Genomic DNA, 21,990 nt, shown 5'->3' with positions numbered 1-21,990 from the left:
GAGGCTAATAAATTTAGTTCTTTATTACTGTTAAATGCTACCAAATGACCTACACTTATTACCTTAGTAATAATCAAAATTACAAACATTTGGTGATGTGGATCATGTTGTATGGACAATGTTTTTGTTTTGACACTTGAACCAAACATCAAAACAATCTGACTATTTTTTCTCTGTGCAGTTATTGTTGATAAATACACATATTAAAAATATATATAAAGATTAAATAAGACACAATGTATATACAATGAGACCATAATGATATCAATGGTGAAGATTTGAAAAAAGTTAATACAAGTGACAACAACTTATCCTATTGCACTAACTATACCAGTAGAGGAAATATACTGTACAAAATGTTTAATAATTGCTAATCAAAAAATACACATCACAAAAAGTTGATTGGTCTTCTTCATTGGTTGTACATTTCTTAGATAAATTAAAAAAAACTTTTTATGATGTGTATACCACAATAAAAATTTCCTCTACCTCTGACTAAATCTATTAAATAAATATGTCGCTACGCTCATCATCACAATATTAACTTAATAAGGCAAATTAATGAGATATTAAGTCGCTACAACTAATTTAAGCTCAATTAATGTAAAACTTAAATAATTCACTTGAAAATAAGCATTTTGTAACTTGTGCAACACAATAAACTCTAGAAAATGCAAAACAACATATTTCAAACCTAATGCACATCACATATAACACTAAAAAAAAATTATGATTCTTAGCGAAAGGAGGATTGAGCGAGCTTTTAATGGTAGACAGCCTGCGTTATAATTCCATATCTTCAGCTTCATTTTCTGAAAAATCTGACATGGTTGATTCACTATCTGAACTGACATTCTCTTGCCCTCGTAACGCCTCTTCAGTTGCATACTTACGTACATACTCTAAAAAAACACCTCTTAACACCTCAACAACGTATTAATTTCCCGTTACCAGAGACTTTTTTCTTGTACTCTTCTGGTTTATGTAAATACATTGCTGCTGCGTCCCCGTTTAAGGGATCGATGGGATTTGGGTAAGTTAGCAGCTGTGGAAGAAACGATTCAAAAATATTTGATAAATCTAGAAAGAAAAAAAAAAGTGAAAAAGTCGCTATTTAGTGTGAAAAAAAGTACCATATAGAGCAGTCCAGGCTTGGTTAATGACGTCCAAACAGACTGTACCTGAGACTTCGTCTATATTTGGATGGTATACTCTATTCATAAATCCTATACTAGGTGATTTAAAAGGGTAGTGTTCGGGCAAGTGAACACGGACTTTCCAAACTCCTCCTTCGTAAGGAGCTACAACTGTCACAGTGAGAAAAAAGTCGCGTTAGCGTCAACTCCTTACTCCCTCTGGGTCCGTAAAATTTGACACAAAATTCGTTGAGTCCCCCAAGGATCGTGACTTCATGTTTGCTTTCAATTCTGCGTTTTGTTAAGGAAATAACGACAATAACATATTGTCAAATCTTATGGCAGTTCGTGTATATAAATAGCACGTTATTGAGTAGATCGAGTACGCACCCACAAAGTGAATGCCCCTATTAGGGAGTCTCACACCGTGCGATTCCTCAATCAGCTGATACAAAGGATAATGTTGTTGTTTACATTTGGACAACACACAAAGAAAGGATACAGCTTAATAACATCTGTGTCCATACGTCGTTTTCCTGCACTTGGAGACGACATACTTCTATTGTCATAAAAATATTACCATGAATTTAGTATCCGAACCCACTTTCCTTCACTCAAGACGTAACCACTTCGACAACACAATGGCCGTGGCGAAAACCCAACAAGGAATCCAACCAATTACTGATGGGCGATGTTCATCGATATTTGAGAAACAGCCTCGATGTTCGCAATGTAAACATCGATGTAGCGCATACATCGAACATGTAGAGTCGCTTCACACGACGTCGGCAGCGCGCCCCCGCTGCTATTGGTCGCCGCTAATTACGTGACACCATCCCACTGGCTACCGCTCATCACGTGGCCCCGAAGCACGCGTTGTGTCACACACTAGTGGAACCGCTCTTACCTCGTTCAACGAACTTTCAGACATTTTCTTATGCGCATGACTCGGACTTTTTGGGGGGGAAAAATGTTATTCGAACAAAAGGACTACCAAATTTCTCCAAATTGCGTTCAATTTAATTATTTCCCACTCACTTGCGTTTACAAATTCGTCTGCGCGATTGTAATTATGGAAATTAGAGCGTCACACTAGAGAGTGGATTTTTGTCACGCATGCTTTTAATTATCGCGATTGCAATTAGTCGAAGGATGAAGAGAATACGGAAATCATGCGGGGTCTTAAGTGGTGATGTCCTTTCTCGTCAAGGTTTAATGGGTATTTTCGTTTGATATTTGCCACTCTGACACATGGTTAATCGCTATTTATAATCGGTGAAAATGACTTGTATAATATTAACATTGAAAAGTGTTAATTATAGTTTTTCTATTGAGGCGCTATTAAAATTAATGATGATAATAAATGAGTATGGTGTGGTTGTAAATATACTACGGTGTACTTATAGAGAGCCTGCGCTTCTCTACCATGACTTGGCTTTTAAATCTCTCGATTTCTTATGTCTGTCAGACTGTCAAAATGCAAATGACAAATGGTTCAGCATTTCGGGTTTATTTATTTTTATTCCGATAATCAAATTTGGAACAAAGGGAAATAAAAATAACCGATTGTGACATTCACGTCACGAAAAATTTAAAAAAAAGTAAGTAACGGCGTGCATTAAAAATACATTAAAATATTTGACGTGATTTGAAAATTTTTGACAGAAAAAGGGGGAAAAATCGCACTCCTTTTTTGTAATTACCTTTATTTAAAAGTACAAAATTTTTTGTAATTTTGCCAGACATAACTTAATTCGGTTTGCAGCTTTTAGTATCTGCAACCAACAATACAACGGACGTACTTTCTATTTCAGTCAAACGCTCACAAACAATGGAAGCAATATTAAATAGAACAGTAGCTACTAACATACGAAAATAAAACTTCACAGTGGGTAACATCAAATCACATTTTGTAATACAAAATAAATTAAATAAATAAAATTATCTATTGCGCGCGTAACAACTGCTCAGCTAAATCGTCCGTCTTTGGAGTGGGTGGTGTGTTGAGTACATACTCAGAAACAGAAATGTAAATAGCCACGGCTATACCAACGATAGCAGCCACAACGGTATTTTTGTTGAAAATAATACAAGTAGCGATGCAAAGACCCAAATATGTTAAATAGCGTGTCAAGAAGACGTGCTGTTTCCGACTTTCTTGTTCCGCATCTGTAGCAAAAAACAGTATTGTAGGGTGTTTCAGCAGCTACGCTGTCACATATATACAAACCTGTGCACATGTTGTTGACTAGTACAAAACCTGGCGCGCACTGAGTACACATATCTGGCCCATCTCCTGTGCATGCAGCACAAGCCCTATCACAGTCTAAACATTTATATGAGCCATCATTATTCACACAGAACTGGTTATTTTTGCATGGGGACTGTGAATCAGCGCACTCGTTAATATCAAGACAACCCTTTTCTTCACTCATTAGCCAACCCTGTTTACACTTTTCACAACCTGTGAAAAAATATGTAACAACAAGTAACTAAATTCGTCAAAATTACCCGAATTCCCTGCTTTCGTGCACGGCCCGTCACAAGCCACATGACATTTCGAACACAGCACCTTACTACTATCCTTATAAGATTCATAATACCCTTCTGAACACACATTACAAGCTTCCCCTGTATATCCGGCATCACAACTACACTGACCATTTCCCTTTCTTGTTCCAGCACCCTTACACTTCCCATTGTTACTGCAAACGTTATCCGGGAACCCCAAACAAGGCGTGCAGTTGGCCCCAAAGTGTAAATCCGGACAGCAATATTTGATGGTTTTTATACAAAAATATGAATACAAATCGGGTTCGTCTGTTTGCAAGTTGAACCACCAGTCTTCAATTTCGGCATCGAAGTGTTCGTGGAGGGCGTAGCACTGGTCTTTGCCCTCAGGCACGTCTGAGCAAACATGTTCCTGGATTTCCACCAGCCGTATTTCACTGGTGGCGTAACTTCCGAGTTTTTCTTCCTCCCATGCGGTGTCGCCTCCTTCAAATTTCCCTTTCTTGGTTTTCTCGATGCCCTAAGTTGGGGGTTAGTGGGGGTCATTTTAAGTGAAGTACTTACTTTTTTGAAGGATTCTACGAATACTTTGCATGCGCGACAAGGGGGTAGCTTGACGGCTTTCGAGGCATTTTCTTTGGATGTGCTGGACACGTAGTGAATGTTTGAGGTTATGTTTACGACTAAGCAGAATACTACGAGCTTTTTAAGCATTGTTTGAAGCACTGGAATGTAGGTTTGAAGCGATCTGTTATTTGTTTCAGCAAGTTGCGATTAATTTTGTCAGTTTGTCATAGTTTGAAGAAGTAAGTGACAGAAGAACGGCCATACTACGAAAATAGCAACACGAAACTGATTAGTGGGGAATCGACCAATCGGAAGAAAGCACATGCTGACAGGCGACTGTTCAAACAATTAAACAAATGACATTTACAATGACCGTAGTTCTATTGGTGGATTGGAGGAATGTGACTTAAGTTAATATCTAGATATTACGCAAATTTAGTACATGTTCTTTAAGGATTAATATCTGTACTGATATTTTTTAGTTTCAAGTTTGAGTAAAATAAGTAACGTGTAGCAATATGATACAGCCACGTAACCAAGGGGGCCCTGGGGGGGGGGGGCACAGGCCACCCCAGCAACACCCTGTGCTACCCCTGGTGCCCCCTTAAATTAATTTTAAATTTTATAAGTAAAGCAAATTCGAAATTTCAGATCAACAGTAAATTTTAGCTATGAGTAATCTTATGTTCTTACCTTGTAATATAACTCTCTGAAGTAAAGCGATACTGATGCTATGAATTTTGTCGATAACTTTTTTAATCAATTAGCCGATACAACTGATTTGCCTTTTACGCACTATGCAGATTAGCACGCAGGCTTTAAATGAATTGTCATAGTGTTAGTCAATTTCAACTATTTGTACCCCATTAAATTTATTACTGGTTGTGATCCAAGTAAAATGTTGATTTATACTAATGAAGACTTTTTTAAAGGCCCCCTTATTTGAAATTAGTACCCGGGCTGGGCCCCTCCAAAATAAAAGGCTGGTTACGTGCCTGACTATGAAGTTACTTTCAAACATACGAGTTTTTCCAGTTCATAGTGAATATTTTAACAAGTATATTCCAAAAGTATAATGCAGAACAATTTCTGTTAAATATTCAATTTCAAATTTCAAGTTTTAGTAGAATTTTTTTCTAATATGACGCTAACGATTGAAAAAATCCATATTCACTATATTCCAGCCCAAGTGCGCCAAGTCTGTATAACATGGTGTAGTCCCCAACCATTTGATGATGCCATCTCAAATTTTGTTAGGCAAATTCTATTTAAATGTTATAAAATAATACAGCTCAGTAATAGTGGTTCATTAATCGGCCTTTATTTTTTTTGAAACGTTTTACGGTTATCATAAATATAATAATTGGTAAATCAAAATGTATCTGTTTCCCCTCCCCCCCCCCCAAACTGTGCCAGATAAATCCTATCTAAATTGTATAAAACATTATAGTTCCTAGTCTCATTTATACCGGGAATATCCATATTGATTTATTTGTATCTACCAACAACTTGGTAACGTGGAAAACTCCTAATTTTAACTCATCATCATTTTGACGAATGTCTAATCCTACGTTTTCCCGCCATTTCACAACTTGCCGAACACGAAAATGTTGGTCTTCCATTTTCGTTCATTTGTTGTCTACCTGACAGACAATTATCATGTAGATTGTAAAACGCTAACCCAATTTATACGTTATTTCAGAATTTATAGTGTTTTCAATAATGCTGCTATGTCTAAGTTTGTTAAAATTTTACTTTGTTCATGCACTAAAATACTGGAAAAGAATCGAAAGCTTTCACAGTCAGAGTCAGAACCAGGTCAAGGTTTTCCGGGTTTGGACGATCCTCCAGTGTCATTCTTTTCTCTCCCGGATTTTCCATTTTCTAGTCGTTGAATTCGGGAAGATACCCATTACCAAAGGGCGCGAAACATTTTCCAAGCGTGACACGGTCCAAACCCGGAAAAATCTTTCTGGTTATCAACGTTGAACAATGGGACTTAAAAAAAGTACTCCTAAAACGGGAGTCATATGATTATTTATCACTGACAGATAACAAAGTTTATATATTAAATTATAGATAACGTATGTAAGATATTAGAACTCTGTAATCTTATCAGTAATTAACTGTAATGAAATAATTTGTGTTGTTTTGTGATATGCTATTCATGTTATCTATCTATTTTAAATGTAGCTACAGATCATTACAGTGTGTATTAGGCAAGCACCTACATTTAGTGGGACTATTCGACGTAAGATGGCGACAGCTCTAATTTTAATAAGAGTTTTTCAGTTTTGCTCACTATTGTTAGTTACACTATAGTTGTAAAAAAAAATCGGGACATATTTTTTCTAACTAAAAATAAATATATCTGTGAGAAACATTGCAAAATAAATTGATTAAAAATAAATTTGTATTTATATTCCTTAATTGAATTAAAATATGTAGCTAAAAATTGTAATCCATAAATTGTAATTAAAAACAGAGAAATAAAATATACATTTACAAAATAATTTAATTTTGATTGTAATTAATGTGTTTTAAAATTAACCATTCGTCGCATTTGAATGTGCCACAAGGAAATTGCTTTTTGCAAATAATAATATTAATAATAATAATAATAATTTATGCATTAATGAACTGCACATTCGGTCGACTTTAGGCTCGCTTTGACTACGCCCACTTTCCCGGCAACTCAAAAATGCCCTCCACAAGAAGCTCCTGGCAAAAACCATAAATACGGCACACAATGTATCGTCATTCAGCACGCATATTCGGAGATAAAAGGGCGTTATTCAATGGTCGGAGCACGTGGTGCGCGGAGTTTAGGGGTGGGAGTACAACGTGGGTTTTTAGGAGAGGGAAATTATTTCTGTCAGTCTTATCCGGGTGGTCGTTCATGATGCGTATGCAATTTTCGAGTAAGTTTTGACTATCGTAAGCGAAACCGCCACGCAACCCCGCGCAGGTAAGCGAGATTCGACCAAAAAATATCTCCGCATCAACGCGATTTTTTCAGCCATGGAAAACTCGGCGTACGTCCCGAGCTCCGGACACCTCAACTCCCCAGCCCTCGTCGTGTTTTCGCAAGCAGCCGGTGGCCTGCAAGATGCCCTTCGAATACAACGTCCGTTCAATCCGCAGGTTAGTTAAAATCAGCAAGGAAGCGCGGCGTCAAGTAACAAGTCATTGACAGATCATCTGGGACAATGACTTCGAAATTTGAGAGCTTGATGAGGAGTTTAATTAACGAAAGACTTTCAAAGTTAGATGTGCAAGGGCAAGTTTGAAAGTCGAAACGACTAAATTAATTCTTGATTTTGTAACTTTGTTTTCCCATGCAATTTGCGGTATATCATCAGTGTGGCTGCATTTTATTGTTTTTTTGACGTCTGCGTTTATGACTGAAGATGCCCGCAGACAATGACCAATTAGTTTGCAGTAGGATATCTCAGTCGACATATTATATACATTATGACTTCTCCACGTCCTTACTTTCGCGACTATTTACCTCTCGAGACACACGAATCGAAATGCATTTATCGCGGTCATTACTACTACTACTATCGTGCACCAAATTTGGAAAAAACCGACCAAATTTGGACCACCCGTGGTCACAAACGAGATCTTGAACTTGCACGGCTGTTGCAACTGGGGTTGCTTCAGGGGGCGGGATTACAAAAATTTTGTCCAAGCCCCCCGCTTTGTCCGCGATACAACTAATTATCACAGTCATTGTTGTTATTATTGTTGTACCCGAAATCTGGAAACGCAGGTTTCGCCCCCGATTCACCGGCCCTTTGTGTTGTAGTTCGCTATGTCGGAGGCGTCCAAGGAGCTGCACCGGCCCTTCACTTCCAGCTTCGGGCTGCGGCACATGGAGGCCTACAGCGGGCTGCCGGCGCACATCCTCAATCACCTGCAGCCGCAGTTCCTGCACCCGGGGCTGTCGCTCGGCTCGGGGGCCTTCCGGCCCCTCGCCGACCTCAAGGCCTTTCCGTCGCCGTCGGCTTTCGCGCCCCCCAAGTGTTTGAAAATCGAGACGAACAGTGACGCGGTCCACCACGGCCACGGTATTTTTTCGCCGTCGGAAGAGCGGTTTCTGGGGCCGAGCCCCCGAACTGACTCGTGTTCGCCCGCGAGCGCGTCGATGTCGCCGCAGCCCCAGACCACGGTGAAGGAGGAGAGTCTGGACGCCCACATGTCGGAGGACGGGGATGGGACCCATGGCCCGGCGACCGACAACGACTCGCCCGGAATTCATGACGACAGCAGAGGATTTCGGAGTAAGTCGGTTTTGCTTGTTTTTGCCGCGCGGACGAGATCAGATGCATGCTGCGATAATCATGCGGAAAAAACGCGTTGCGACGGTAGTCGAACGCGCGGTTTTAGCAAAAATGGTGTCGAAGGTGGGAGCGAAAAACAAGCAGTGTAGCGGCGGACGGTGAATACTTGAGATCTGATATAGTGTGCATGTTCCGTTTAGCTTATAATAACAACATAAATTCATACTTTGTTATTTTGACATTCAAAACATATTTTAATTCAGCGAAGTTAATATATGAAGTTCTCATTTTTCTTGCTCTAAACATTACAAAGTTTCAACTTAGTTTTCGTCACGCTATCAATAAAACTCTGAAAAAACAATAAAGTAATGAAAAAAATTGCTCGTATTGCTTAGTGTGTTTAAATTCCAGTTTCGAAAGCTTTCAAACAGTGGGATTTTTTTTCTATTATTATTTAATGCATAAAGTAACTCACAGAAATAGTAAGTAACCAAAATTTGGTTTAATAAACATTTCATAACAATGTTTTTTTCATAAAACGTTGAAATTTTGTTTAACTATATGTGATTCATGTTTACGTAGATATTTTTTTTACTTTCGAAAACACTCTTTTTTTGGGATGTTTTATTTTTTTGGCGATTGGTTTCGGCTACCCTACAAGAAACAATCAGATTACCTATATCAAAATAAGTTACTTGTAATAAGCTGCCTTTACCAAAAATTTTCAAAATTACCAAATATAAAAAATATTCGAACATTTCTCATGTAGTGTACGAAATATCTCTTCGGGGCGGTACATTTAGTACAGCCATCTTTAAGGCTAAGCGGCCCATTCAAAATTAAGTGGGTAATTACTCGGAACACGTAATTTTTGAATCTATAAAAATTAAAAAACTCGACATTTTCAGGGTCTTTAAGTCATTTTAGGCAAGTTAATGTTCAGGTTATTATTAATTAGAGTTTAAAGTACCTACTAATAATTCAAAATTAAGCGAATAATGCATTTTAAATTACACTTATATAAATGTCTAATTGTCACAGGTGCCCAGTTGAAAATTTCTTGATTATAATAAACTCTTAAATAAATAATAATAATAATAACAATAAACCACTAATATAGTATATACAGACGGTTTATTTTTAACAATGTATGATAAAATTAATCTAATAATCGTCAGTGGTGCGCAAATAACCATTTATAATTGCTTAATTGTACCTTATGTAACGAAGTACAAATTGTTGCAGATATTTTTAGATGCGATTAAGCTATGAATGCTATTGTAATTGTGTTATTACTATTATTATTATAATTATTGGTGTTCGATGTTTATAAATATAATTTGTTGAGTAACATTAAAAGGTTTCTTTTATGGATTTTCTTGTCCTTGCGTAAATAAAATGAATAAAATTTTAAAATTCTACTGTCGTCAAATGTGCAAAAAAATAGTCAAAAAACGGCACCAACAATAAGAGACAAAAGCATTTTTTTATAAATTGTTTACGTGTTTTGAAGATTCTTACTTTTGTAAGAATCTTCAAAACACGTAAACAATTTACAAAACTAAAAACTAGTAGTTTTGACACCGGTGGCAATTACATCCGCCGGTTCGTCTCAACTCAATTAATAATTTCGTCTTAAAAACCCGTCTCCGCTGGCCCATCCAAACTCCCGAACAATCCAAACCACGCCGAAAATTTTCTGCCGAGTGAGACTATCCCAAACCTATATAAAAACTCACTTATTTCATGGACGTAAAGTTGGTAGGACAAAAATAAATATATCATACAGAAATGAAATGGCTTTTTATTTGTTTGTCTAAGACCGCTCAGTTTTGTTTATATATTGAGATGGAACCCAACTGCTTAGGCTAAATAAACAGATAATGTTAACTATTGTTCTTCCGCTAAAGTGGCTTGTGGCCACCTGGAAATGTAACAAATCGTTTACACATTAATATCCGTAGAAACATCGACTTGGAACGTTTTTATTACTCACCAGTAGCCAAATTTCGACAAATTTCTGCTATTTATTGTTTGATGAGGGGATAGTTTAATCGATAGCCGCAAGCGGATATTTAGTATTTTCAAACTATATTATTTTCGTTTTGTTTATGTTGTCGACGTTATAAACTGCACTACAGAGATTTTTACGTGCATTTGAAAAACAATGTTTGTGTGGACCGTCAATTGAAGACAACAACACGGCAGACATTCTTAGTACTTGTAGTAGGCAGTCGATTTCGTTGTTGACGTGTATAACACGCACAACGGCAATGGCCGGTGTATATTAATGAAATTCTTCATTTTTTGTATTACGACCGAAGAATTCAGGAAAAGTATGTCCATGCGTGTACGTCTGCGATAATTCAAAAACATTCAACATTTGCTACTTATCTAAAATTTTCCGCGAAATCCGCTATTTCCTGCAACTTTTATCTTTTTCGGTACTTCATCGCCACTAGTGGGGGCGATATACAAAAATAATTGGAGAATAAGTATGTAGAGTGTAAGTAAAAACTAAAAACCACAAAGCACACAAACCGCCATGGTCGTTAAAATCACGCGTAAACCCAATTTCCCTCATAACACCGCGCATTATGTTAGCATTACATAGACAGTTAAAATCTGTTAGTAAAAGCTTACATATGATTTGTTATTGCGGCTTTTCACACCGCAAAACACAGTACCATCCAATAATGTTTCTAGATTGCTTTGCCCCCGGTCTTCGTTGGCGTATTTATTGGGGGTTGGTTTTCGGGAATTATTTATGTAAGAATTCCACTCGGCTTGATTTGTGCGTGAATTACGGCCAATAACGGTCTTTACGTTTTTAATTTCGATTGTCATTAATTGTGGGTGAGAATGATTTCTCCGTTCGGGCCCTCGTTCCCCAGATGGATTGCAATTGATTCGAAATGAAAGTAATATATCCTCAGAGGAAGACCGTTAAACCATAAAAATACTTTTCGTATTGTTCGGTGGCAATAATACCACCTACACCCACATACCGGCCCTAGCGTTAACACCCCCCACCAGTTTCGACGGCATGCATAATTAGAGATTCTACTTGGAACTGGAAACTGGATGAAAGTTCAACGTTTTAGAAAAAATACACCGGAATTTTTAAGGTACAATTACACATACGTATATGTTTTACGGTCCTGACTTGACACATAAGAAATCAGAGGTATCGAATTATCGATACAACTTCGTAAACGGGCGCCGTAAATCGGATCTACGTGATTTGCTATTTGCCAAGCTTGACTTCGGAAATGTGCAGCAGTGTAATTTGCACTTTAGCCCTTTTGTTTCTATGGACACTCAGAAATAACTGCATATATTATGTTTTCTGTAACCAAAATTTATAAAAATTGACAAAAAAGTTTATACTTGTAGCTAATGCTTTGAAATATTAAAAGCTCTTTATAATTGATAAATTCATGTTGTAAATGGAGAAAATAAAATTTTCAATTTTTGCTAAAAAAGGAATGCCAGGTCTTTGCACTCAGTTACCATGAAGCTATATAACATTCGAAAGTATTTGCTTTACGAAGTGCCGCAAGTTTATAAAAATTGGTCGAAAGTTATTTCGACAGAACTTCTGGTTTCACTTTCTTTAATAAATTGACTGATTCATTAATTTTTTTGGTCACCCTGTATAAGCAAATCTACAAAACATGAATGCAATGATGAGTGACAAGTATAGTCTGATCATATTTTGCACATTTTCGAAAGAATTTATTCGGCAAAATTTTGAGATGACGTAATTAAATTTTTGGGGTTGATAAACAGACACATTTTGATTAAAAACTTAACATGCTTACAATAAATTCAAAGCGTCAAGATTTCAAAGTATTCAGTTTCGCAATTCTTGATTTAATCAATAAAATAAATTGAGTCAGTCATTAATTTTTTACAAACACCCCGTATAAGTTAATGCAGTGTTAGAACACAAGTATACTTTTTTTCAGCAAAATTTTAGGGCGGCGTCATCAAATTTTCAGGGGGGATGAGCAAATACATTTTGGTCAAAAATTTACCATGCCTATGATAACTTTAAAACATCTCCAAGATTTTAAAGCATTCGGTTTTGTAGTTCCTGATTAACACAATAAAATAAATTCACGCATTCATTAATTTTTTTGGTTCACCCTGTATATGCAAATCCAAAAAAGTATGAATGGAATGATAAACCATAATTACAGACTCATCATATTTTGTATATTTTAGACAGGATTTATTCGGCAAACTTTTCAGCTGACGTCATCAATTCTTTGGAGGGGATAAGTAAATATATTTTGATTAAAAATGTATCATACTTATCATAACTGTAAACCATCTGCAAGATTTCAAAGCCTTCGGTTTTGGAAATTCCAAATTAAATTGCAAAATGTTGTTTCAAAATTTTGGTGTTTTTTTTCCAAAAATCTGGACGTTTCGGGTAAAAATTCAATTCGGTACCATAAACTACATGTGTAGGACTATGTTATTGTGTACACTTTAAAACCCATTTACTATGTACAATTTTGAAGTGACGTCATCATATTTGTGGTGGGGATGATTATTCAAATTTTGGTTAGCGTTTTACCATCTACATGATATTCTTAATATAAATACAAAATTGGACAACAATCGACCCAGTACTTTCGGAGATTATTATCTGTCAAATAAACATCCGGGACAGCAGACAGACGGACAGACAGACAGACAGACAGACAGACAGACAGACAGACAGAAACGGAAGACCTATTTTAAAGTAGAGAGTCGGCCGACGGACTCGATTACAATACTTCCTTTGCTTACTCTCAGAAAGTAAAAAGAAAATATATATAACCACTCTTGATATACATATATCGAAAGAAAAAACACTGTTAGTATAAAGACGAAAACAGGTTCTAAAAATGCATGTATCTACGAGATTTATTATTTGCCAAGCTTGACTTGGAAATCTATAGCTGTGTAAGCTGGACTTTACACCTTCTTGTTTCGATAGACCAGTGGTTCGCAAACTTTTATTATTGATGGCACCCTAAAATATTAAACAAAATTTGGCGACACCCCGCCAAGAACAGTTTTAATTGTAACTAATTTATTATCAAAATCACTATCACATGATTGTATAATATGTAATTGATGTTAAGATTGTTTTATAAATATTTGTTTTCCATAATTTAAGCTTGTCTTTTAAAGCCAAAATTTTTTCACTGGAGGTTAAAATATTTTCATGTCTACCTTGCATACTTAAATTTACATATTTTATTTAAGTGTTAAAAAATATTAGTTAAATATGCTAGTTTTGCACACCAAACGTGGTCTTGAAGGAGGTCAAAAAATTGTTCAATATTTTCTGATTCAAAAAACGTTTATATCTGTTTTCTTAAAAAAGAACACGGCCTTTAGATAGCCATCTTACTTCAGTATGAAGAAAATTAACATGTTCAGAACACATTTTTTTAGAGCATCAATTATTATTTTTTAAAGTTGGTTTTGTGCTTATATTTATTAAAATCATTATAAAAATTTCACGAACCCTCTTGGGGGTTCCGCGGCACCCAGTTTGCGAACCACTGGGATAGACACTCAAATATGACTATAATATGTGCCCATAACTTTATAAAAATCGGTACAAAAAATGCATTTTCCATTACTGTTTTTACTTTCCGAGCGTAAGCAAATCCAAGTCCATCGACCGACTCTCTACTTTTACGTTTTCTTGACCTGTCATGACCCCTACAGTACGAAGAAATAGGTCTCCCGTTTCCGCCTGTCTATTTGTCTGTCTATCTGTCTGTCCGTCCGTCTGCCGTCCCGGATTTTTATTAGACAGATAATCTCCGAAAGTACTGGGCTGATTATTGTCAAATTTTGTATTTATATTAAGAATATCATGTAGATGGTAAAATGCTAACCAAAATTTATCAAATCATCCCCACCACTGATGTGATGACGTCACTTCAAAATTGTACACAGTAAATGGGTTTCAAATTGTATAAAATAGTGTAGTGCTACACATCTAGTTTATGATTCCGTATTGAGTTTTTACCCGAAACGTTCAAATTTTTGGAAAAAAATTACAATCATAAAACAACATTTTGTAATTTCATTTTAAATCTGCTACACCGAATGCGTTGAAATCTTGCAGATGCTTAAAGAGCATAATAAATTTTTCTCAAAATATATTTGCTTATCCCTTCCAAAAAAATTGATGACGTCAGCTCAAAAGTTTGCCGAATAAATCCTAAAATTTAAAGTGTACAAAATATGATGAGTTTGTACTTGTAATTTATCATTCCATTGATATTTTTTGAATTTGCTTATACAGGTGACTCAAAAAAATTAATGAATGAGTATATTTATTTTATTGATTTAATCAGAAACTACAAAACCGAATGTTTTAAAATCTTGGAGATGTTTTAAAGTTATCATAAGCATGGTAAATTTTTTATCAAAATGTATTTGCTCCTCCCCCCTAAAAATTTGATGGCGTCACCACAAAATTTTGCTGAATAAATCCTACCTAAAATGTGCAAAATATGATAAATTTATACTTGTGATTAATATTCCTTTAATATTTTTTGGATTTGAGTATACAGGGTGACTCAAAAAAAATTATCATTGTATTTCAGGTGCGAGGGAAGTTCTGTCGAAAGAACTTTGAACCAATTTTTGTACCTAAAGTTTTGGAAGCGAAAATTTAAAATCAAAAAAACTTTAATTAATAAAAATCAAAATTTTGAATAGAGAAAATATAGTTTTCAGTTTTTTGTTTCTACAAAAAAAAGCTGCAAACAAGTGAAAGCAGTCTTATTAGTATTACAATATAAGTAATATTGGTCACATGTTATTAAACAGAACGCAATATACGTCGATAGAAAAAATATTATAAGTATAACGAGAGGAAAAGAGATTATATACAAAAAGTATGCGCGGAAGCTCGTACAAAAACGGTTCTAAAATTCTGTGACAATTTACGCTGTAATTAATTATAGTTTTTCGTTTATCTCGGAACTTATATTGCAGCACCTTTCAATAAGATCCCTAAAAAAATCCATTCACCGTCTCCTATCCACCCGCGTCAAAACAAGATGTGGGAGCCTTTATGGTGGCGAACGAGTTTTTGCGAGTGTTGCCACAGGACATTAAAATATTTGGCGGTCATATTTCAAAAAAATTTTGAGTGAAACGGCGTTGAATGTTTTAACTTTTGGCACGGAGCGGCGAGAGGGCAGTGACGTAGATAACGCTTATTGCGTTGCCGAAAGAGAAGGTAATAATTACGAAAAGAGGGTATCATTGCTCGTCTCGAGAAGGGCATTCATTAGGGGCCGTGGCTCGCGTCCGCCGCCGCCGCCCCTAACCGCGTCGATTATCAGGCGTCTTATTATATCTGGTTTTTAAACTGAAATATGCCTTTATCTCGCGCAAAGTGCTTTCATAACGAGCGCGGCCAACATTTCACTAACACAATCAATTACGGAATTTCGCCGAGCATAAATGACGAGCTAATGTTTGCACATTTTTAATTGAAATGCAGAAACGGTCGTAACTTTTTGCAAAACGAATGCCGCGGTTTGTTAGGTATGCATTTTTGTGACAAATGATAAATCCTACCAGTGTTTTGTCAACTTACCGCTTCTGCAGATTGTATAATTTAACAGGTCTGGTTTCAATTACATTCGTCAATCTCGTCGGGTTAGTTCTCGCTCCCTGCTGAATCTATTAAGTCGCGGCTCGGCGGCAGCCAGGTGCTAATTAATGCGATTTTACACGTGATTCAGCGCCCTCACGCCGCAATTCACGCAGGAGACACTTCTTTAAAGCGGTTTCACGCGAAAACAACGCGGATTTTTCGATTTTCAACACGCAGAAATTTTATTTACAAGCCGGAGGCGCTGCGCGGAGAGTCATCAGGTGCGAATCCTACCGACTGCTCCAAACGAGGGATTAAACTGAAGGATCACATAAACATGAACGCGGAATAAAAAATGGAGATTTTTAGGGAGATGTAAATCGCACCAGAATAAATATTGAATAGATAAAACATACTTAGTTCCCTTTATCTCTCTGGCTACACAACTTGGTTTATAATTATTTCGATATTTTTTACAAAACATTAAATTTAACACCAAAATTACTTCTATCACGTTGTCAATCACACACAATATCAATTTTATGTAAATTATTACACGTTCATTACATCGTGTTTACAGAACGACTTTACAGCCTGAAATTAAACAAATTTATGTGAACAAACATATAATTTCATGTTTCTTGACATTTATTGGATAGAACACAAAAAATCCAGGTTTCTCGTTTTTTTTCTTTGAACGCCAACTATCGTATAAGAAATTTTTGGTAAAAATTCTACTTTGTTTTCATCATTTTGAACCACACTAATATAATATATATATAAAGTGGAATTAACAAAATTTAGCGACAATGTCGTGTGATTTTTTAAATTTCTGCTCTAGTCGGCCGTGACGTTTCAAGTGAAAGTCATTTCTCAAGCGCTAGTTTGAGGGGTATTGTCAGTGGCGCACTCTTATTACGCGTAAAAATAGCAATAAGTTGGTCGTAATTTCGTGTAACATTAGTGCCCGTAGTGATCCTGTGGTGTAAATCAGGGTTAAGCCTGTGAACGGCAGTTTGTTTTACTATCGCTTTTCCCGTCATAGAGTTGGTCGGCGGCTTAGCGGCTATAAATAAACGTAAACACCGTCGATCACCAATAAATGGAAAAACAGCAATGCTATAACAATGTAGTTTATGGTGCGCGATGGGATCTGATTGTGGTGCCTTTTTTATCTTAGTACACCCCTGTCCGCATTAACAATTCAGATCGTCGCTGAGCCGCCGACGCTCGAAGGCGTCGACTTTAACGCAGATGAATAAGTCGACTCTTTAACACTATCATAACATGCAGAATCCCCTTTTTACGTTTGACAACCTTTTTTGTTATGTAAAGGATTTCTTAGATGCGGGGATCCCCGCCTCTTAATTGAATTCGTAATGCGACCCATGGGGATGATGGTCAAAGCTCGTCTGGATCCGGGAGGGACCGATCCAGTTGTGGGTGGTTATAATGAGCAATCTAAAACGAAGTGTATTCAATAACAAGTTAAACTGGCGTAATCAAGCGTCGGTTTGGCAGAACCCCTCGACGCCTGCCGTAACAGTTACCACATAGCGTCGACCGAAAGCGGACATGCACCCAACATTCAAATTGAAATGTCAGTGTCATTTTCACTAGTGTGATATCCTCCATACCCTGTTTACACAGACAAATCACTCTGTTTACGTCTGTCGCCTGAAAGAACCGCCACGCGGGGCCGAGGCGAAAATACGCGCCCAAAGTACACTATTTTTACTATTATTGTCAATATTATTGTTATTACGCACACCCCCGATAACTAATAATAGACACAAACGCGTATCCGAGAACACTAAGCACGTCGCACTCTTTGCGATAACGTCGCAAACATGATTACTTTTTATTAACTCTCATTTAACTATAATAGCTAGGCACTACGACCTGAACATTCAAACTACAAGTTTCAGATCATCTAATGCCACTAACACTTATCGACATTTTTTCTAATAATTAACTATAATGGTTTTCATTGATAGTTAACTCTTACTAACTAAATTAATAGTTAAGTGTCAACAACACACATTCACTACGAATTTTTTATCATTAACTATAATAAGTAATAAGAAATTATAGTTATTCTAATCTTTAATGCGATTGTTAATGCATCTGCTGAGAAGCTCTTGGAGGTGCAAACTTTTCGTAGCTAATCAATATTAATTAATTATATATTATTATATTTTGCCCTTTCTTCTTAATATATGTAGTCTTAATTTCACAACAAGAAACGTAAAACATATTAAACATTTTTGTAGGGAAACATATATTCTGCAATTACGCTCCGCCCATCGATTTGACAAAGAATAACAAATTCATCAGGACATGATAGTTAAATATGATTTTAGTTTCCTATTGGGAAAAGAAGGTTTCAAATATTAAAAAAAATGTACGAAATATAAGCCCCGCCCACCCACCCCCTCTCTGTTGTGATGATTTTTTTATTCATCGTGAGCCGAAGGCGGAACTTAGTTGCAAAAGAGTAAAATTTTGTAAAAAAATATGGATTTTGCAATTAAATTCCACTGCTCGGTTTGACAATAAATAAAAAAAATCATTACAATTGAGGTAGGGTGGGTGTGTGGGGCTTATATTTTGCCCTTTCTTCTTAATATACGTAGTCTTCTTTTCACAACAAGAATTTTTGTAGGGAAATATGTATTTTGCAATTGCGCTCCGCCTCTCGGCCTCACAACGAATAAAAAATACATCAGGATTGAGATCGGGACTTTTTTTAATTACGTATAGTTTTCTTAGAACAACACGATAATTAAAATATGTTTTCAGTTTCTTCTTCGGAAAAGAAAATTTCGTATATTAAAAAAAAATGTAGGAAATATAAGCCCCGCCCACCCACCCTATCTCGATTGTGATGATTTTTTTATTCATCGTGAGTCGAGGGTGGGGCTTAGTTGCACAAGAGTAAAATTTTGTAAAGGAATATGGAATTTGCAATTAAACTCCGCCGGTCGGTCTAACAACGAATAATAAAATCCTTACAAACGAAGTAGGGTGGGTGGGCGGGGCTTATATTTGGTCCGTTCTTCTTAAGGCTGGCGTCTGGTTCGGTTTAGCCCTATACTAAATACATTGAAAACATCGTCGCGGTTTCCGGAGTTGCATTTTCAAAATATGAGATATATGGCTTTAAAAAAATTATATTTCGAATTAACAAACTTCAGTCCAGGGGACCTCCATATTTATATTCATATCTAGTATGCAGTTTTTACAAAAAAAAATTATAAAGTTGAACAACTTTTACATCACATTTTAACAACACATTGATGCATTTTTTGACGAAGTGCTGAAGTTTTTTGCATTCTGAGATAGGAGGTCCTCTGGGGAAAAGTGTCAGCTTTCTTTTGATACCATTTATAATATTAAAAAATCCACGACTGAGGTAAATAACTCGCGAAAAGTCAAAATTTATTGAAACGAGAAATCGGCATTAAACGAGCTGTGATGCGGTAGCAGAATGCAGGTTTACTTAGATTCTGACTTGGTTGGAGGTTTCAGTATTTTAAAAATGCAATTCCGGAAACTACGACGATGTTTTCAATGTATTTAGTATTGGGCGAAACCGAACCAGACGCCACCCTTAATATACATTGTCTTCTTTTCACAACAACAAACTTAAAACATGAAAAATTCATCACAATTGAGATCGAGACTTTTTTTAGTTACATATATTTTTCTTGGAACAACACGATAGTTAAATATGTTTTTAGTTTTTTGTTGGTAAAAGAAGTATATTATTAAAAAAATGTAGGAAATATTGATTAATTAATTAATTTGTGGATTACTCATATCAAGAGATAATTTAACTAAATGCTAGTCACAATTATAAATGCTTCTACTTCACTAAGCACATCGCGCACTTAGCGATAACGTTAAAAACAGGATTACTTTTCATTAACTCTCATTTAACTATAATAGCTAATTGGTACTACGAGTTGAACACTCAATCTAAAATTTTCCATAATGACACACCTTCAGATGATTAAATGCCACTAATACTGATCAACATTTTTTGTAATAATTAACTATAATTATTTTCAATGATAGTTAACTCTGACTATAACTGAATTTAATAGTTAAGTTAAGAGTTCGAGAATTTATACATTTGTCGATAAGTCGATATCAACGAATAACTACATGCTAGTGACCAGCTAATTATCCTTTATCAACCAATTTGTAAGTGATAGTTAACAATAGCTTAGACAGACTTGAGTTATAATCTTCGAAGTTCGAATGTTGTTTATAGTATGACAGTCATAAGTATGTGCATACACATATAATGTCGCGTACGTTGCAACAATTAACTATAATGGTTAGTTGTTCTAATGTCTAACTATGGCACCGACTTTTTGCAAGTTCTAGAAGTTCGCGGTGTGATGGTTAAGGAGTGATTTGTCGTGAGGGATAGGTGGTGTCGGTGCATTCCTGGCTAGTAAGAATTCGTAACTGACGTGAGATAGCTAATTAAGGGGCGTTAATTGAGGCGTACGTGTCGGCGGGTTAATGTGCGGGTCGATAAATTCGGCTGTAATTGAAATGTGGAACATGCCAAATAAAATAACCGTTTTAACTGTTTGAAATGAAATGATGTAATTACGCATTTTCCAGGGAGCAAAACGTGATTTGGTATGCACGCGGTGTCGTACTTGTTAGTGGTTGGGCAATCGCGGCGTGAGGACGCATCGCGACGCCGAAATTCCCAGCAACACGTACAGCCTAATTGCGCACTGATGAGAACGTGCGTTTTACTCTTTGGTCCTAGAGTTATAGCCGATTTGAGGTTGCAAAATGGTCATAACGGCCCCTGTTACGCAGCAATTAAACCGTCGGTTTGCATGATTCCGGCGCGACAAACTGTTGAACCGTTTTTTCTTCTCAGGTCCAAGGCGTTTTGTCGCCGATAAATTATGCCATTGCATCAATCAGGGATATTTTACGACGACTTTATGGCGAACGTTTAGTCGAAGTGTTGCAATGGGATAGCAAATGCGACTTCACCCCGCAGCGTTGCCAAAGTGGTGACGCAAAGATTTTACGTTGATGTCACTCCGAGTTATAACTCTTGCCTTTATTTATGAACCTGTATCCCGCGGCCGAAAACATCGTGGAAGCTGTAATGTGCTGTATGCTGTCTGTCGGTCAAGATATATAGCACCTGGGCGAACCACAAACTCTATAAATTCCTTCTAAACAATCACGAATTTATAGTAGCGTCGTCTACGGCAAAATTTTCAGATCATTTCGCGCGCTAGATCCGCGACAACGCAAAAAAACGACACGACCACTCACAGCTGTCATTAACTATCAAAATTACCGCCCCACCTTCCACCAGTTACTAACTGTCGCAAACGCAAATGGTACTAAATTTTAAAAATATCACACTTAACCATGTGGTTAATTGAGCGAGAAATTATAGTTATTGTACGAATTTATATAGTTATCGACCAGCTACTTTTTTGTTTTTTCCTGTTTTACATTTTTTGTTTCAAGATTCAAAATATTTGTTTTATTAACTATCAAAAATTAGTGCGCTTTTATCATTAATTATCAATATTTTGTTTAAGCTAGTAATAGTTAACACATAAATATAGTTTTAATGAACGCTAGAAATATAATTGTTACATTCAATCTTAATACGTCAATTAACTATCAATAAACTTTACTGTTGGAGAAGATTCACTGTTATCCAAATATTATGTTATTCACACTTTTATGTATAATTTCAAAATTACAGTTAAGTTTGAAACATAAATTGTCAACTATAATTATTGTGATAGTTAAATTTGTGTATGAAGCTTCTCGCTGTCGAGACGTAGCACGTAATTTT

General features: G+C 36.2%; 3 protein-coding genes across 4 annotated transcripts in view; 1 reads left to right on the top strand and 2 right to left on the bottom strand.

Annotated features, from left to right (window-relative positions):
- Positions 1–5: 5 nt before the first annotated feature.
- On the bottom strand, positions 6–1,864 carry LOC135141596 (ubiquitin-conjugating enzyme E2 H). Its single transcript, XM_064072838.1, has 5 exons — positions 1,639–1,864; positions 1,351–1,427; positions 1,134–1,301; positions 952–1,080; positions 6–902 (listed from the first exon to the last, which is right to left on the bottom strand). Exons 1-5 carry the CDS (start codon positions 1,689–1,691, stop codon positions 784–786), a joined length of 546 nt encoding a protein of 181 aa, XP_063928908.1. The 5' UTR covers positions 1,692–1,864; the 3' UTR covers positions 6–783.
- Positions 1,865–3,025: 1,161 nt separating this feature from the next.
- Positions 3,026–4,592, bottom strand: LOC135141281 (cysteine-rich with EGF-like domain protein 2). Its single transcript, XM_064072249.1, has 4 exons — positions 4,212–4,592; positions 3,648–4,167; positions 3,367–3,600; positions 3,026–3,305 (listed from the first exon to the last, which is right to left on the bottom strand). The coding sequence occupies exons 1-4, from the start codon at positions 4,359–4,361 to the stop codon at positions 3,082–3,084; spliced, it is 1,128 nt and encodes a 375-aa protein (XP_063928319.1). The 5' UTR covers positions 4,362–4,592; the 3' UTR covers positions 3,026–3,081.
- Positions 4,593–7,106: 2,514 nt separating this feature from the next.
- LOC135141475 (E3 ubiquitin-protein ligase RNF220-like) overlaps positions 7,107–21,990 on the top strand; it is a 63,096-nt gene continuing 48,212 nt past the window's right edge. For both annotated transcript variants that reach the window (XM_064072607.1, XM_064072606.1), the window contains exons 1-3: positions 7,107–7,182; positions 7,234–7,358; positions 8,026–8,500. In XM_064072607.1, coding sequence (XP_063928677.1) covers positions 7,236–7,358; positions 8,026–8,500 — 598 coding nt within the window. In that variant the 5' untranslated portion in view covers positions 7,107–7,182; positions 7,234–7,235. The remainder of the gene's footprint in view (positions 7,183–7,233; positions 7,359–8,025; positions 8,501–21,990) is intronic.

Source organism: Zophobas morio, unplaced genomic scaffold, assembly GCF_036711695.1.
Source record: "Zophobas morio isolate AGI-343-1 ecotype UQ-CSIRO unplaced genomic scaffold, CSIRO_AGI_Zmor_V1 ptg000044l, whole genome shotgun sequence".
Classification (NCBI taxonomy): domain Eukaryota; kingdom Metazoa; phylum Arthropoda; class Insecta; order Coleoptera; family Tenebrionidae; genus Zophobas; species Zophobas morio.
Note: the sequence above shows the minus strand (reverse complement) of the source record. Positions and strands in the feature narration are given on the sequence as shown.

What these genes read in the sequence shown, in the direction of transcription:
- LOC135141281 (XM_064072249.1), bottom strand. Translation starts at nt 4,361, where the DNA reads ATGCTTAAAAAGCTCGTAGTATTCTGCTTAGTCGTAAACATAACCTCA. An exon ending in TCGTAGAATCCTTCAAAAAA is followed by an intron (nt 4,168 to 4,211) that starts GTAAGTACTTCA and finishes CCCCCAACTTAG; the next exon opens with GGCATCGAGAAAACCAAGAA. An exon ending in AGTCAACAACATGTGCACAG is followed by an intron (nt 3,306 to 3,366) that starts GTTTGTATATAT and finishes TTTTTGCTACAG; the next exon opens with ATGCGGAACAAGAAAGTCGG.
- LOC135141596 (XM_064072838.1), bottom strand. Translation starts at nt 1,691, where the DNA reads ATGTCGTCTCCAAGTGCAGGAAAACGACGTATGGACACAGATGTTATT. An exon ending in GACACAGATGTTATTAAGCT is followed by an intron (nt 1,428 to 1,638) that starts GTATCCTTTCTT and finishes AACAAAACGCAG; the next exon opens with AATTGAAAGCAAACATGAAG. An exon ending in AGCCTGGACTGCTCTATATG is followed by an intron (nt 1,081 to 1,133) that starts GTACTTTTTTTC and finishes TTTTCTTTCTAG; the next exon opens with ATTTATCAAATATTTTTGAA.